Source organism: Anabrus simplex, chromosome 7 (genome assembly GCF_040414725.1).
Source record: "Anabrus simplex isolate iqAnaSimp1 chromosome 7, ASM4041472v1, whole genome shotgun sequence".
Taxonomy (NCBI): Eukaryota; Metazoa; Arthropoda; class Insecta; order Orthoptera; family Tettigoniidae; genus Anabrus; species Anabrus simplex.
In genome coordinates this window covers 219,649,342-219,664,053 of record NC_090271.1, presented here as the reverse complement: position 1 = coordinate 219,664,053, position 14,712 = coordinate 219,649,342, and the positions used below count along the sequence as shown (strand labels likewise).

The 14,712-nt window shown below is 38.8% G+C and overlaps 1 protein-coding gene across 6 annotated transcripts in view; it reads right to left on the bottom strand.

Annotated features, from left to right (window-relative positions):
* The window catches only part of Ge-1 (Enhancer of mRNA-decapping protein 4 homolog Ge-1), a 320,261-nt gene that overhangs the window by 31,258 nt on the left and 274,291 nt on the right, over positions 1–14,712 (bottom strand). For all 6 annotated transcript variants that reach the window (XM_067151567.2, XM_067151568.2, XM_067151563.2 and 3 more), the window contains one exon: positions 3,120–3,283. In XM_067151567.2, coding sequence (XP_067007668.2) covers positions 3,120–3,283 — 164 coding nt within the window. The remainder of the gene's footprint in view (positions 1–3,119; positions 3,284–14,712) is intronic.

Below are 14,712 nucleotides of genomic sequence, written 5' to 3'. Positions count from 1 at the left end.
AAAAAAAAAGCAGATCATTGATGACTGACTGAAGAAGTACCTCTTTGATGTTTAATGCTTTTAACTAACTGGTGAAGAAGTCGTGAGAATTACTAATAATTTTGCAAAGGTTGATTTCTAAATGGTGTTTCATCCTACTTGGTAGAATACACTCTAATATAAGAACTTTCATACTCGGCATGTACAGGAATCTTCACCAGTTCCTTCTGTTGATGTAAAACCAAAGTCCAAATAACTGTGACCGTATTCACACTTATTTAACACGTAACATATTTAAGTCAACGGTTATCATAATTCAATAAAATTTGATCCATTAGAAAAAAAAATATTAACCATATCACCAATCAGATCATAAAATATTCAAACATTAACTCCTTTCTGTGAGATATCAACAGCTATATATAAAAACACTATGCATCAATGAACTTTGGAAAGCTATTAGAACAATCCAGAACTACAGATAATTATTACAGAATACTGCCAACTATTAGAGACTTCTGCAAATGTTAGTTACTAGATATGTTCACAATAGGTTTACTAGAAGTTGGATCCTTTCATATGGCACTGAAAATGGAAACAAAATAAAGACAATTTTTTAATATACTGCACTGCCTCAACGAGAAGGTCATGGCTCCCCAAAGTGACATGGCACACACCTCAGAAGCCACTGCTCTAAACAATGAAAACCTATGTCAGAACCAGACTAGTAATTACAGTTTCTTATGAAGCTGGTGTTACAAGAAAGCACCTCTAAGGCAGTCATTAAGGATTAAGGGTAGAAAATGAGGCATATTATGACAGTTGAATCTGAATCCTCCATTTCCCCAACAAATGTATTAACCTATTCTACTACAATGATCAACATGCAAGGGATAATATTTCCAACTCTCTGACGTTGAGTAACTGCCGGTAGAGCACTCTACCGAATAATAATTGAAATATCGTAATCATACTTGACTACATAAAAATAAACTTTCTTCAGCTTACCCCACGTATTTCTGGGGTCATCGTAGCCACTCTAGCTCATTTTGAGTTTTGGCTAGGCGTTCTTCCTGACAACACAATTTTCAGGCAGAAATCTTAATCTGGGATCAACCAGAATTTGATCCTCAGGCCTCAAAGTAGAAAGCCAGCAGCTAAGCCAGTGTGTTGAACATGACCCTCAGCTGTACTTCACTGTATTAACAACTACAGTAGAACCTCGATAATTCGAAATCGGTTAATTCAAAATCTCACCTAATTCGAAGCAACTCTCGTTCCCGGAAACATGAGGCACGGTTTTGCATGTTATTTAAATCGTTTAATTCGAAATACGCATAATTTGTAATTCAAAGAACAATGTCAGTCCCGTTACCGAAATTCAGACTTTTAATTCGAAACTGCCTTTACATTTTGAAAAAAAAAAAAAAAAGTATTTTACGGAGTAATTTAAACTCAAAATTTCTCCGCATCATGAAAGAACACGTCTTCCGGAACGTGAAGGGGTAACTTTGCGCACTTTCACCTACTTCGGCGTGTCTACAGTGTGCTTCATATCTGCTATGTTCGAGCGGAATCGTAATTATTTTGTATTCGGAGTTTTTAGGAACGCCATAATTCAAAGTATCACGTAGCAGGCAGTGTGCGGAGAGGTAGAATCCGCGAACTCTGACGATGCAGACAGTTGGCAAAAAAGCGTGGCTCATAGCCTATAATCAATTCGTACGCACCAATATTGTCAATGCCGATGAAACTACATTGTTCGTTTGTTTTATTTTTTTAAATGCTGAGGCCAAATGGACTTATGGTTTTAAAGGAGAGAATTGTCAGCCGGCAAATGTACTTTGTTGCTATGCAGTGCACAGTGCACATGGAAGCGAGAGACTTCCTTCCCCTGCCATAGGAAAGTTCTAAAAGCCACGATGTTGAAGGGCGTCGGGCACTTTCCATGCCAGTACAAGGCATCTAAAAATGCAGACAGTACAGTAGGCCTAATCCAAAAAGTAAAGTATTTGCACCGGGGAGCCAGCATAATTTTTCCTCGTCTTTGAATCGTGTTTTCTTCCTTTCGTTGCATGAGGTTATGTTTGTCATTGTTTTATACAAGGGCATTATCTGAATAATGTAAATGCACCTTGTTGGATAAATTTCTGAAATAGTGTTTGCCATGGCATTTGAAAAGTTTAAATTGAGAACCGAGGTGATTGCATACATTAATGGGTTTTAGAAATGCCATGGCGGGAAATCGTACAAGTATAGTCACTGTACTGTTGTAATGTGGACGGACTTTCTCCCCTCGTCATAGGAAAGTTCGATGAGCTGCGATGTTTTAAGGACATCGGGTACATTCCGTGTAAGTACAAGGCATCAAAATTGCATACAGTACAGTAATCCAATTAATAAAGCACTTGCACAGGGGAGCCAGTATAGATTTATCCTCGTCTTTCAATCATGTTTTCTTTCTTTTGATTTGATTGCGTGAGGTTATGTTTGCCGGCGAGTTATCCAAGTGCATTATTTGATTACTGTAAATGCACCTTGTTGTATACATTTGGAAATAGTTTTTTCCATGATATTTGAGAGCTTTAAACTGTGAATCAATGTTAACTGCATGCAGTAACGGGTCTTAGAATATATTGTTAGGCCGCAAGGGTTGGCATTTCCGAAGTACGTGTTGGCGGTTAATTCGAAATCACGTAATTCGAAGTCCGATTTCTGCGTCCCAACGACTTCGAATTAACAAGGTTTTACTGTATATATCAATATAAGCTGTCTGCCCTAGCTTCACTCAGTCTAATGATTATCAAGGCAAAATTTTCTGAACTCCCTTGCCTTACAAAATAGCTTGTATCTTGTTAAATTATATTGTACAGACTTCAAAATGATATCTCACATGACCGTATGGAAATAATTAAAAAGTAGGAATCTTTTTTTTTTCTTTTAAACAGTCCAGTAATTTCTGAGATTTATGAAATATGTAATCATATACACAAACTCACAGCTTCGCTTTATATATTAGTATAGCTAATATAGCTGTTTCTAGAAACAAATCATACTTGAACAGAAGAATAAACATTACTATTTTGGCTTAAAAAATTAACGAATAAATCAATTTATATAAAAATTCACAAATATCTTACTTGTGTTTAAGTTCCGTGTGGGTGGTCATGTCAGCAGAAAGCTGTTGGATGAGGGAAAGAAGAACAGCTTGCTGTAACGGGCATGGCGTCTGGCTAAACACTTGTTGAGGGTTCACCTTCTCGCAGACAAACACAACGAGACTCAGGTCTGATGCTGATAGAGCCTTACAAGAACAAAATGCAAACTGTTAGCACAAAGCTGAAACAAACTGTTCATGTAAGTAAACATAAAAGAGAAGGAGGGAGGGAGATATTTGTTTTATTAAATCATTCATCCTAATCTGGGGGGGTTTAAAACAAGGATACAGATACCAGAACAAATTATATAAATTTCTTAACACATCAATTTATTCTAACAAAAGAATCATCTCTGTAAGTTACATAAACTGCTTATAAATTTTAAGCATGAACCATGGCTTGGAAGAACACCGTCACATCTCAAAAAAACATTAATTTTCAGGAGAAGCATTTGAAATTAGTGTGTATTTAAAATCTAGTAATTGTGAGGATTTTAAGTTCAAGAGCTAAGGAACTTCATGATTCTTCGCTAAATCACACCTAATTTTGATTTATGATAGTCTTTACCAAAAGCAATTATTATTTTTTGTTGCCAAGTTATGGAACAAATAGAACACAATAACTACAAAATTGTAATATTGTTTATTTTATGAAAAATACAGAAATAAAGGCATCAAAAATGAACCAGATGCATTTACCTCATGGCCACATTAACTACAAATTTTTATAAAAGTCATAGTTGTATCTTGGTACAACATTTTATTTAAGCAAAGAGAGCAATCCCTGCTTTTTGGTCTCTGTAATATTCCTTTTTTTAATTTTTTTTAATGTCTGTAAGCTTTATTGAGCTTCACAGAAGGAATTTCAGCTTGTTGGCATCTTGAAGATAAAACACTGTGAAAAATTCTTTGTATTCATAAATTCTTTTATAAAATAGTGTCCTAGGCTGCCCTTCCTGAACCATAAGCACTTTTATGTCTGACACAATAACCGGTTTGTTGAAGTTCTTGGTACCAAGCTATGTGGCAAGATTTTTAAGATCAAAGAAATTTTCATGACATATTTCCTCTACAGAATAAGGTCTTCCCATTTTCTCTCCTTGCCTTTTAAGGGTCACATACTGCTCTGGCACATAGATCGGTCCAGATTTCTTACATCTGCTGATATGTCTTTCAATAACTGAACGGGCACAGTCACCTTCATTTTGGATGTGTCCTGTTATTAGAAATTTATGAGTATAGAAGAACCTCGTTAATCTAGATTGAAAATAATAAAAATTTATTTTTACTTGTTCAGTATTTCTTTTATGGGGTCGACTCTTCTTGAATTTCTTTTCTGCCAAGGATAGTTAAGGACAGGAATTGGAAGTAATTCGACCATGGTCTATCAAAGGTACCGTCTTGGCATTCGCCTGAAGCTGAGAATGGGAAACTGTGGAAAACCATTCCCAGGACAGCCGAGGTGGGATTCGAACCCACACTCTTCTGAATGCAACGCACTACTAACATGCCTCAGCATGCAGAGCTATGCCGCTTGGTAAACACTATTTAGTCACTTCTTCAATCACTTTTTTAATGACGGTTCTGCTGACATAGAGTCTATGTCACTCATCTGCTACTGCAGACGTTATCTCGGATTTACATCGTTGCTCAATATTAACCCGCTGTGTGATTGCTTAAAACAATGAAAGAGGAAGGGAATGAGTCATCATATACAGTAGTCTGAGAGAGACCACATCAGTAGCTGAAGGTTAACACCACGTTGAACAGTTACAGTATTTTCCTGTGCAGTATTGTATTGTTTGAGTAAGCATGAAATGGCTTCAAAACGGAAAAAAGTGGTTGTTTCCATGTACAAAAAGTTAGAAGCATTAAACAGGCTGGACAAAGGAGAACTTTTGAAAAAATATTGTTGTAGATTATGGCGTAGGGACTTCAACTGTGACTGTTTGGAAGAAAAACCCAAAAGAAATTGAAGACTTCTGCTTTAAAATTATGACGAAAGATAATTTAGAAAATCGTGCCACAGTAAAGAAAGCTAGAAATGAATCTCTAGAAGATGCATTATTCATGTGGTTTAGTGGAAAAAGAGAGTATGGTGTTCCGATTTCAGGGCCGATTTTATAAGAAAAGGAGCTTAGTTTAAACAGCAGGCTAGCAAATAGAGATCCTAACTCCACAGCCGGTCAGGGTTAGTTGAAAAGGTGGAAAGCTCATCGTGGCATACGCCAGCTTTCAGTGACTGATGACCAGGCAAGTTGGCTGTGCAGTTATGAGCGTGCAGCTGTGAGCTCGCATCCGGGAGATAGTGGGTTTGAACCTCACTATCGGCAGCCCTGAAGATGGTTTTTGTGGTTTCTCATTTTCACACCAGGCAAATGCTGGGGCTGTACCTTAATTAAGGCCACGGCCGCTTCCTTCACATTCCTAGGCCTTTCCTGTTCCATCGTCGCCATAAGACCTATCCGTGTCGGTGCGACGTAAAGAAAATAGCAAAAAAAAGTTTTTCAGAGGATAAAGTCGGTGCTGACAATTTCATAAAGGAATTTCAGGACATTATTTGCGCTGATAACTTAAAGCCAGATCAGATATATAATGCCAATGAATCTGGGCTGTTTTATCGCATGCTACCAAACAAGACACTAGCGTCTAAATTAGATGAATTGGCAAAGGGTTATAAAAGAAGAGATCGCATTGCAATTATGGCATGCGCTAATGCATCTGGAGGATATACGAGGGTCGAGTCATAAGTCATGGCAACTATTTTTTTTTCTCACGAACAGGAGACAACATGGAAAAATCTAAGATATGCATTTGGAAATATAGGGCATGTACTTATGCATAGTGCCTGAAGACAAATTCTGACTTCAGGAGATTCTCGTACGAAAGGGACAGAACCCAGGCCATTGGTAAACATTGTTTTATTATGGTACAGACAGCAAATACACAAGACTACGTACAAAAGACAGGTCTCCACTGGTTACAGACCTTCGACATAATCACACAAGGTTTCCACTGTGCGCTGCCAGCGATGGGAAGGTGCTGCATGTGTATCGCTAACGTGCGACACCTCTCTCCAAAATGCCGTTACGATGTCCTGTTAGCAAACCGTTGTCCACGTAATGAATTCATGACTTTGGGGATTAGATCATAGTCAGCTCTGCAACTCTGCATGGCACTGGCATGCATTTCTGAAGCGGAGAACCGCAATTTTAATATATGATCACTGTTCCTGCTTGTTGACTTCCATTTTGTGATGCTCTCACTCACACACTGAACTTGGGGGCATGCTTAGACCCTCACTGTTGTTTACAAACACCATCTAGTGGCATCATACGCAAGTACATACCGTACATTTCCAAATGCATATCTTAGATTTTCCGTGTTGTCTCCTGTTCGTGAGAAAAAAAATAGTTGCCATGACTTATGACTCGACCTCCATAAATTTCCTCTCCTGTTACTAGCAAAATAAAAAAATCCCTGTGTTCTTAAAAATGTGAATTGATCTGCCTTGCCGGTTTCTTACAAATCCCAAAAGAATGCATGGATGGACAGTGAAACTTTCAAAAACTGGTTCCAAGAAGACTTTGTGCCGGATGTAAAAAGGTTTTTAACGAAACAAGGTTTGCCACTGAAGGCCATTTTATTCATTTAAAATGCACCATCACATCCGGGAGTAGAAGAGTTGGTCAGTGGTGATATCCGTGTGAAATTTCTGCCACCTAATGTAACAGCCGTGTTGCACCCAATGAACCTGGGTGTATTGGAAAACATCAAGCGGTTATACAGGAGGCAGCTGCTCAACAAACTGATTGAAGGAGAGGGGTAATATGGTGTAATTTTGGTATTGAAATCAATAAATATGAAAAACATTATTTATACGATCGCATCTGCATGGGATCAAGTTAGTGATATGATAATTTAAAAGTCTTGGAAACATCTATGGCACATTTGCACGCATTTCCGGATGCACGGGCATGATGAGAATGACGTAAATGACTAGTTGAAAAATTACTGTAATTCAGGCTACGGCCTCTTGTTCCTCGGCAAGTAATGACGAATGATGGTGAATTCAAAAATGAAACTGGTGCTCCATCAGAAGAAATAATGACTCGTGGAGAGGCAACGATGTAGCTGGACAAACTGATGGCCTATTTAGAATCCCAGACTGCAACCACACAGGCAGAATTGATGTTAGTAAAATGTCTTTGTGATCAATTAGGTGTCTGGCTGGCCATTTTTGTTCTGTACTTAACATCTCTTCAACACGTACTACATGTACGTAACACGACCTAATACGTTGAAAGTCTGTTTCGATTACAATGCGGTCGTGAAAATTCAATATTCAAATTGTTATAATGATAGATGTTTTCTGCTAAATCTTCCTTCTAGTAGCGTATGGGGTAAAAATAACTAATTTTGTGATAAGGGGTTTTAAAGTAAACTTCTGTATCATTGTTATTAAATCCTAGAAAAACCAAATATGCAAATTGTTGTAGAAATAAATATATAAAACACTGATACTTCGAAATGAAGTTTGATGATCTGCCCTGTGATATACATTTATACATAGCCTACATTTTTAGACGCCGAATTACTTGTCTCCACGGTACAAGTTAAGCACGGTTTCAACATTATCTTTTGCTAGTTGCTTTATGTCGCACCGACACAGATAGGTCTTATGGCGACGATGGGACAGGACAGGGCTAGGAGTGGGAAGGAAGCGGCCGTGGCCTTAATTAAGGTACAGTCCCAGCATTTGCCTGGTATGAAAATGGGAAACCACGGAAAACCATTTTCAGGGCTGCCGACAGTGGGGTTCGAACCTACTATCTCCCGAATACTTTCAACATTATCAGGATGCAGAGTTGTGCGACAGTCAGAAAGTATCTTTGTGTAAGCAGAAAAGCTCCTCTCACTGACCACATTAGATGTCAGAAACCATAATGCTTGCGAAAACTTGGAAGGATATTCACTGTGGTCTTGTATAAAAACCTCCTCAAACTTTGCTAACACTGTCTTCTTTCACTTCCTCAACCAGATGGGCTTTCATTGCATTTTGCGAAGTCATATAGCCCTGGAAGATGTTCATGGATGTGCTCTTTTTCCCCGGTCGGAGATTAGTAGCTCAGATGGTTAAGGCGCTGGCTTTCTAACCCCAATTTGGCAGGTTCGATCCTGGCTCAGTCCGGTGGTATTTGAAGGAGTTCAAATATGTCAGAATCGTGTCACTAGTTAACTGGCACATAAAAGAACTCCTGCGGGACAACATTCCGGTATCTCGGCGTCTCCAGAAAACGTAAAAGTAGTTAGTGGTACGTAAAAACAATAACATTATTACTACTCAAACAGGCGATTTATTTACAATAGGCCTACCAATACCATCATATTTTACAGTAAGGACAGTATTTCCTTTTATATTCATTCTGTTCCTCATGCCAGAATTATCTTATTTTTCTAGAGGAATTTTGGCTTGCATGAATGCCTTTTTTGTGTCTTACAAATTTCTCTCTATAATTTTTCAACACCTTTACGATCTGTACAGTATCGCCGATTGTTATTTGCCACTTAGAATTATGTTCATTTGCTTCATTCCTATTCTCTGCGGTGTACATCGCATGTTTCCACTTTACGAGTATCACTGGTACACTACATTAGAATCTTGCAGCATCAAATGCATATAACCCCTCACTGTTGTATTCCTCGGCCCTCGAAAAACCTGTTGTGACTTCTGTTTTCAGATTTTTATGTTGGACATTTGCCGATAAATGTTCGTAAGTAACGAACTCTCATTTCACACTGCTGTATCTATGACCACAACGCTATTTGCTGTAATCGATTACAGATATTGATTTTTATCGACTGTCTTAGAAATCGCAGAACTGAATACACATACTTTCAACACACATTGCGTACCGCTTTGTCTGCATTTCTGTAGAGAATATACAGTGCTATCTTAGTCCAGTTTTCAGAAGCACTTAAACGTTTATTGGAGAGCTCTTCCGGTGCTGTTTCGCATATTTTGCACCAAGTGGTGTATATTTTGTGATTATTTGTACAATTCACGCAATAAATGAGATTTTGCAATATTTCGAGTTCATTTTGCTAAAATATGGTATTTTTAATACCTGGGAAGTGATATATAGACAAGAAAGAAAATACAAAAAAACTTGTGCATATCGTTATTACCGAACAATACGGCCCCTAGTGATCACGCTGCGCACAGATGCTATGCAAATGTAAAACAGAAAAAACTCACACATTAATTTAATACATAAAACAGAGTCGTAAATGTAAGAAAAGTGTTCTTATACAAGGATTGAGGCAAAAGTCATGGCAACTAATTTTTTTTTTTGTAGATAAGTGAACAGATCACAAACATGTGTGTCGTGTGGAAGGGTGTGTCGTGTGGAAGTTCTGCAGATATAGTATGTATGCAGAACAACAGATGGCTCTGTGATAGCTGGTAATAGCGCAGCGAGGGCTGTGAAATCAGTCAGTTGGCGAGTGTCATGCGAGATGGAAGTAACCTGTGTTAAGCAGCGCGCTTACATCAAAATAGCCGTTCTCCGAGGGAGAAATGCGATGGAATGTTACAGTGAATTAGTGGAAACCCTTGGGAATAATGCCCTACCATACCATACAGTAGCATGGTGGGTAGGAAAGTTTCAGCAAGGACGTGTGTCAACCAGTGATGAGCAAAGTTCGGGATGACCGACGTGGCACGTGTCGTCATCGAGCAGCTCCTGGATGAAGACAGACGATGGACGCTACTGGAGACAGAGAGCGCAAGTGGCATTGAGAAACACACCGTCCACAGGATATTGCGCGATCGCATTGCAGTGGGTACCGCATGCACTGACGAAAGTTCAAAGGTGGGTGCGCTATGCAATATGCTCCGACCACCTTGCACGCTGGCAACAGGACGGCAATCAATTCTTGTCACGAATAATTGCCATCGATGAATTTTGGGCCAGGGCATACAAACCAGAACTAAAATGTCGGTCCACGGAGTGGCGACACGCTGGATCACCAAAGAGGCATAAGATCCGTCAGAATCCTTCCCCAGTCAAATTGATGGTGATCGTCGCGTATGACGTCAGGGGAGTCATTGTTTGCCACTTTGTTCCACATGGCAGAACAGTGACCGTATAGTACTACAGGGACTTCCTGGTGCAACAGGTACGACGTGGCATTCGGGAGAAACATCCGGATTTTGTGGACAGTGCAATAATCCTGCACGACAATACAAAACCACATAAAGCAGAGTGTATAGAGCAGTTACTGCGACGTTGGGGATGGGAAGAATTGGAACACCCATCGTAACCTCCCGACATTTCGCCCTGTAACTTTGATCTCATTCAAAAGATTAAGGAATCACTACGTGGTAGGCGGTTTGCAACACGAGAGGACACTGCTAATGCTGTGAACCAACAGGTGACCCGATTCACACATGGTGCGGCAAATGCTGAGGCAGATGGTATTCAGCACCTCCCATATCGTTGGCAGCGTGTGGTGTCAGTAGCAGGGGACTACTTTGAGGGTCTTTAGGCCTAGGTTTGTCATGTCAACTGATACGGATTATCGGAAATATAGATAATATGAAAATTTTATGTGTACTGTTTTGTCAGTTCCGGTCCCACTTAATCCAGATAAACGAGGTACTGGTGTGTATGATCATATAGACTCCAGTTTTGAAATGGCATGGATGTACAAGGCAGCTATAAACCTATTTTTATTTTGTATTGTAGCCAGATCAAAGAATAAAACAACATAACACAATCTTTTGTTTTTACAATTCAAAGAAGAACACCATATCAATGAGTAAAGAAAACTTCATGATCATCATCATCATTTCTTGGCTCCAACAAGCCGGCGAGCCTCCTCCAGTTTATTCTATCCATCCACAGATGCTGCTCATATATGTGACACCAGTTCACATCTCTAATTTCAAGGTCCTTCATTATCTGTTTTTCCCAAACATCTTCCTCTTGGTCTCTTCTCAGGAACATTGTGTTCAAAGGAGTCCAGTGAGGGTTCATTCTTTTCATGTGACCACCATTGCAATTTTTTCACTTCTACAGTCTCCAGCAAGCTTCTTTCCGATCCAAGCTGTTGTCGGATATCCACATTCCTTATGTTATCCATTTTTGTTTTTTGTAGACAAGAATGGAGGAACTTCATTTCTGTTGCCTGAAGACAACTCTTTGTTGGTCCAGTAAGTGTTGCTGCTTCCAGGCCATATGTCAATTTAGGTACTAGATATATTTTGTACAAGCTGATCTTGGAAACTAACGGAAATGTTTCATCCCAAAGTATTTGACCTACAGCGTGATAGAATTTGGAAGCTTTCTGTATTCTCTTACTAATCTCTTGATGTATGGTATTGTCTAATGACAGAACACTACCTAAATACTGGAAGTTGTCTACAATATCCATCTCCTCATCTCCAATTCTTAGATGAACAGTTGGAGAGTTTCTACTCATCACCAAGCCAACTGCCTTCGTTTTGCTGATTTTGAGACCTAAGGTTGTAAAAGCTTCATGCCAGAGATCTAGTCTAGTTTGTACTTCAGCTTCTGTCTCACCCCATACCATTACATCATCAACAAAAACCAGGGCATTAATTATTGGATCCTTTCTCTTAACTGCTTTTAAAACTTCATCCATTAACATTATGAAGAGAAGTGGCGAAAGACAATTTCCTTGCTGGACTCCACTCTTCGTTTCAAACCAACCTGATCTTCCATCCTGGACCTGGACACAACACTTGGTTTCATCATATAATCGTACTTGCGTTATGATGTCATCGGGCACTTTCTTATGTCATAGGTTATAAACTTCATGGTTCTGATCCGTACTGAATTGTAAGTACAATATAATTATTAAATTAATGTAGTAATGGTCCACCTTTCAATACTATAATATGTAATATTCTAAATTACATTAATTAGGGACTAGTTTCGGCCGGAGCTGGCCATCTTCAGCCTTAATGTAAAACACCTACTGTCGGATTTTTTATTATGGACACTCGAGTTTAGGCTTTAATTACAAACAAACCAATAGACCTATTGAAATTCGAGTTATACCAATATTTTCCTTGTTTAATTCTACATTAGCGTATATAAAACACATTGTTTTCGGCGCTCATTAAATAATTTTTATTTGTGGTTGTAATAAATATTGCCCGGGTTTTTGGCTTCTTCTCTACGAATCGCTCACTTAGGAATATATACAAGGAAAACCACTTGTCTGATTCTAATGAAATTTTTATATGTTATAACCAAATGTATTTGTAGTGTAATACTCAAGCTACGATTTTTTTCAACCACCCTGAAAAAAGTTCTTATCATTTTTCTAAGGCAACTCTTTCTCAGCCCAGGATAAACGTACAACAGCAAACATGGGCTTGTTTTGAAGCACTCAGCCATGGTTATCAGAAACTACAACAACTGTAACAGTACAGTTTGGTACCGAATTTGTGAAGAGTAATATTGAAAGGAGGTTTTGTGTACCCCGGACCGTGCGATTAACAGCAGGCCGGGTGGTGAAATTGGGCGCAGTGTTGCCGCGTTCAGTAGTATTCACGCGCGCAACGAACACAGCTTTTCCTTTACATTCATTCGTTTACTTTCAACCTTTAATTTTATTTCCTCTTATAAATTCCACTTCCCATCACCTTTTCTCATAAGGGCTTTGGACCTTCAACGGCAGGTTTAAAAATGGTCAACTTCCTAATTTAGAAATATCACACTGTACAATTTTTACAAGAGTTATTTGAATTATTATTTAGGCTACATATATTTACGGTATTTAATTCTATCAATTTTCTTCGTCTGAAAAATCACTGTGTTCCGAAGAATCGGTGCTGCTGTCATTCATGTTATGACTGACTCCAAATAAGGGACATTTGTAGACAGTCCATCTTTTTCCCCAGTAGTGGTCTTCAATTTTTTTCGCGTGTTTAATACCTTGTTTCCAGAGTTCAGGGATCACGGTACGTAAGGCTTCTCGGCATAAAGCGTAAATTGCTTCCATACCTCTACCATTTTCTAATGTGTTCGCTATATTTGTTTTTGCTATTTTCCCTTTTACGTAAGCCCAAATGAGCTCGATTGGATTACGCTCGCAATGGGCCACTGGTAACCAAATAATCTGTACATCTGGTCGAAGTCGTTTAGTCAGTTGTTCCAGCTTCTTTACCGGCGTTTGAAACTAAGGCCTACCGGGCGAGTTAGCCGTGCGCGTAGAGGCGCGTGGCTGTGAGCTTGCATCCGGGAGATAGTAGGTTCGAATCCCACTATCGGCAGCCCTGAAGATGGTTTTCCGTTGTTTCCCATTTTCACACCAGGCAAATACTGGGGCTGTACCTTAATTAAGGCCACAGCCGCTTCCTTTCCATTCCTCTCCCATCGTCGCCATAAGACCTATCTATGTCGGTGCGACGTAAAGCAAATAACAAAAAAAAAATAACAAAAAAAAAAACAACAACAATCATTGCAAGTTCACCCTCTGATAACGGCGGTCTCGGAGGCATCTTGAAGTGACGTGGTCAACATGCAGAACATAGGAAAACTGAAAATGGCTTCCGGACAAACCAAGGTCACGGGCATTCCGTTTCACAACTGCCCGGGGCGATCGTACTGTGTTCGTTGCGCGCGTGATTACTACTGAACGCGGCAACACTGCGCCCAATTTCACCACCCGGCCTGCTGTTAATCGCACGGTCTGACGTGGACAAAACCTCCCCTCAATATTACTCTTCATAAATTCGGTACCACTCTGTACGGTTACAGTTGTTGTAGTTACTGATAACCATGACTGCGTGCTTCAAAATAAGCCCAGGTTTGCTGTTGTACGTTTATCCTGGGCTGAGAAAGAGTTGCTTTAGTAAAATGATAAGAACTTTTTTCGGGGTGGTTGAAAAAAATTGTAACTTGAATATTACACTACAAATACATGTGGTTATAACATATAAAAATTTCATTAGAATCAGACAAGTCGTTTTCCTTGTATATATTCCTAAGTGAGCGCATCGTACAGAAGAAGCCAAAAACCCGGGCAATATTTATTACAACCACAAATAAAAAATATTTAATGAACGTCGAAAACAATGCGTCTTATATACGGTAACGTAGAATTAAACAAGGAAAATATTGGTATAACTCGAATTTCCATAGGCCTATTGGTTCGTTTGTAATTAAAGCCTAAACTCGAGTGTCCATAATAAAAAATCCGACAGTAATAACTAAACAAATGTACATGCACACAATTGACATAAAACAAATGAAAACAAATATATACAAAGTGACATTAAAAACTGGGATGGAATTATGAATAATTTTGAAAATGAACTAGGTTCTAACATCTTGAGTATGTTCATCATTGAGAATAATTTCAAGTATTAATTTATATACACAAAATCAAATCAAAATCTCTTTATTTGCAAATGAGGTGTCTACCTCGGTGGCAAATGGTACACTAAAATACATTATTGTCAAGCACTAAATATTAAATTAACAAGAGAAGAAAATTTTTCCTATAATACAATATTATACAATTTACGCTAACAATGT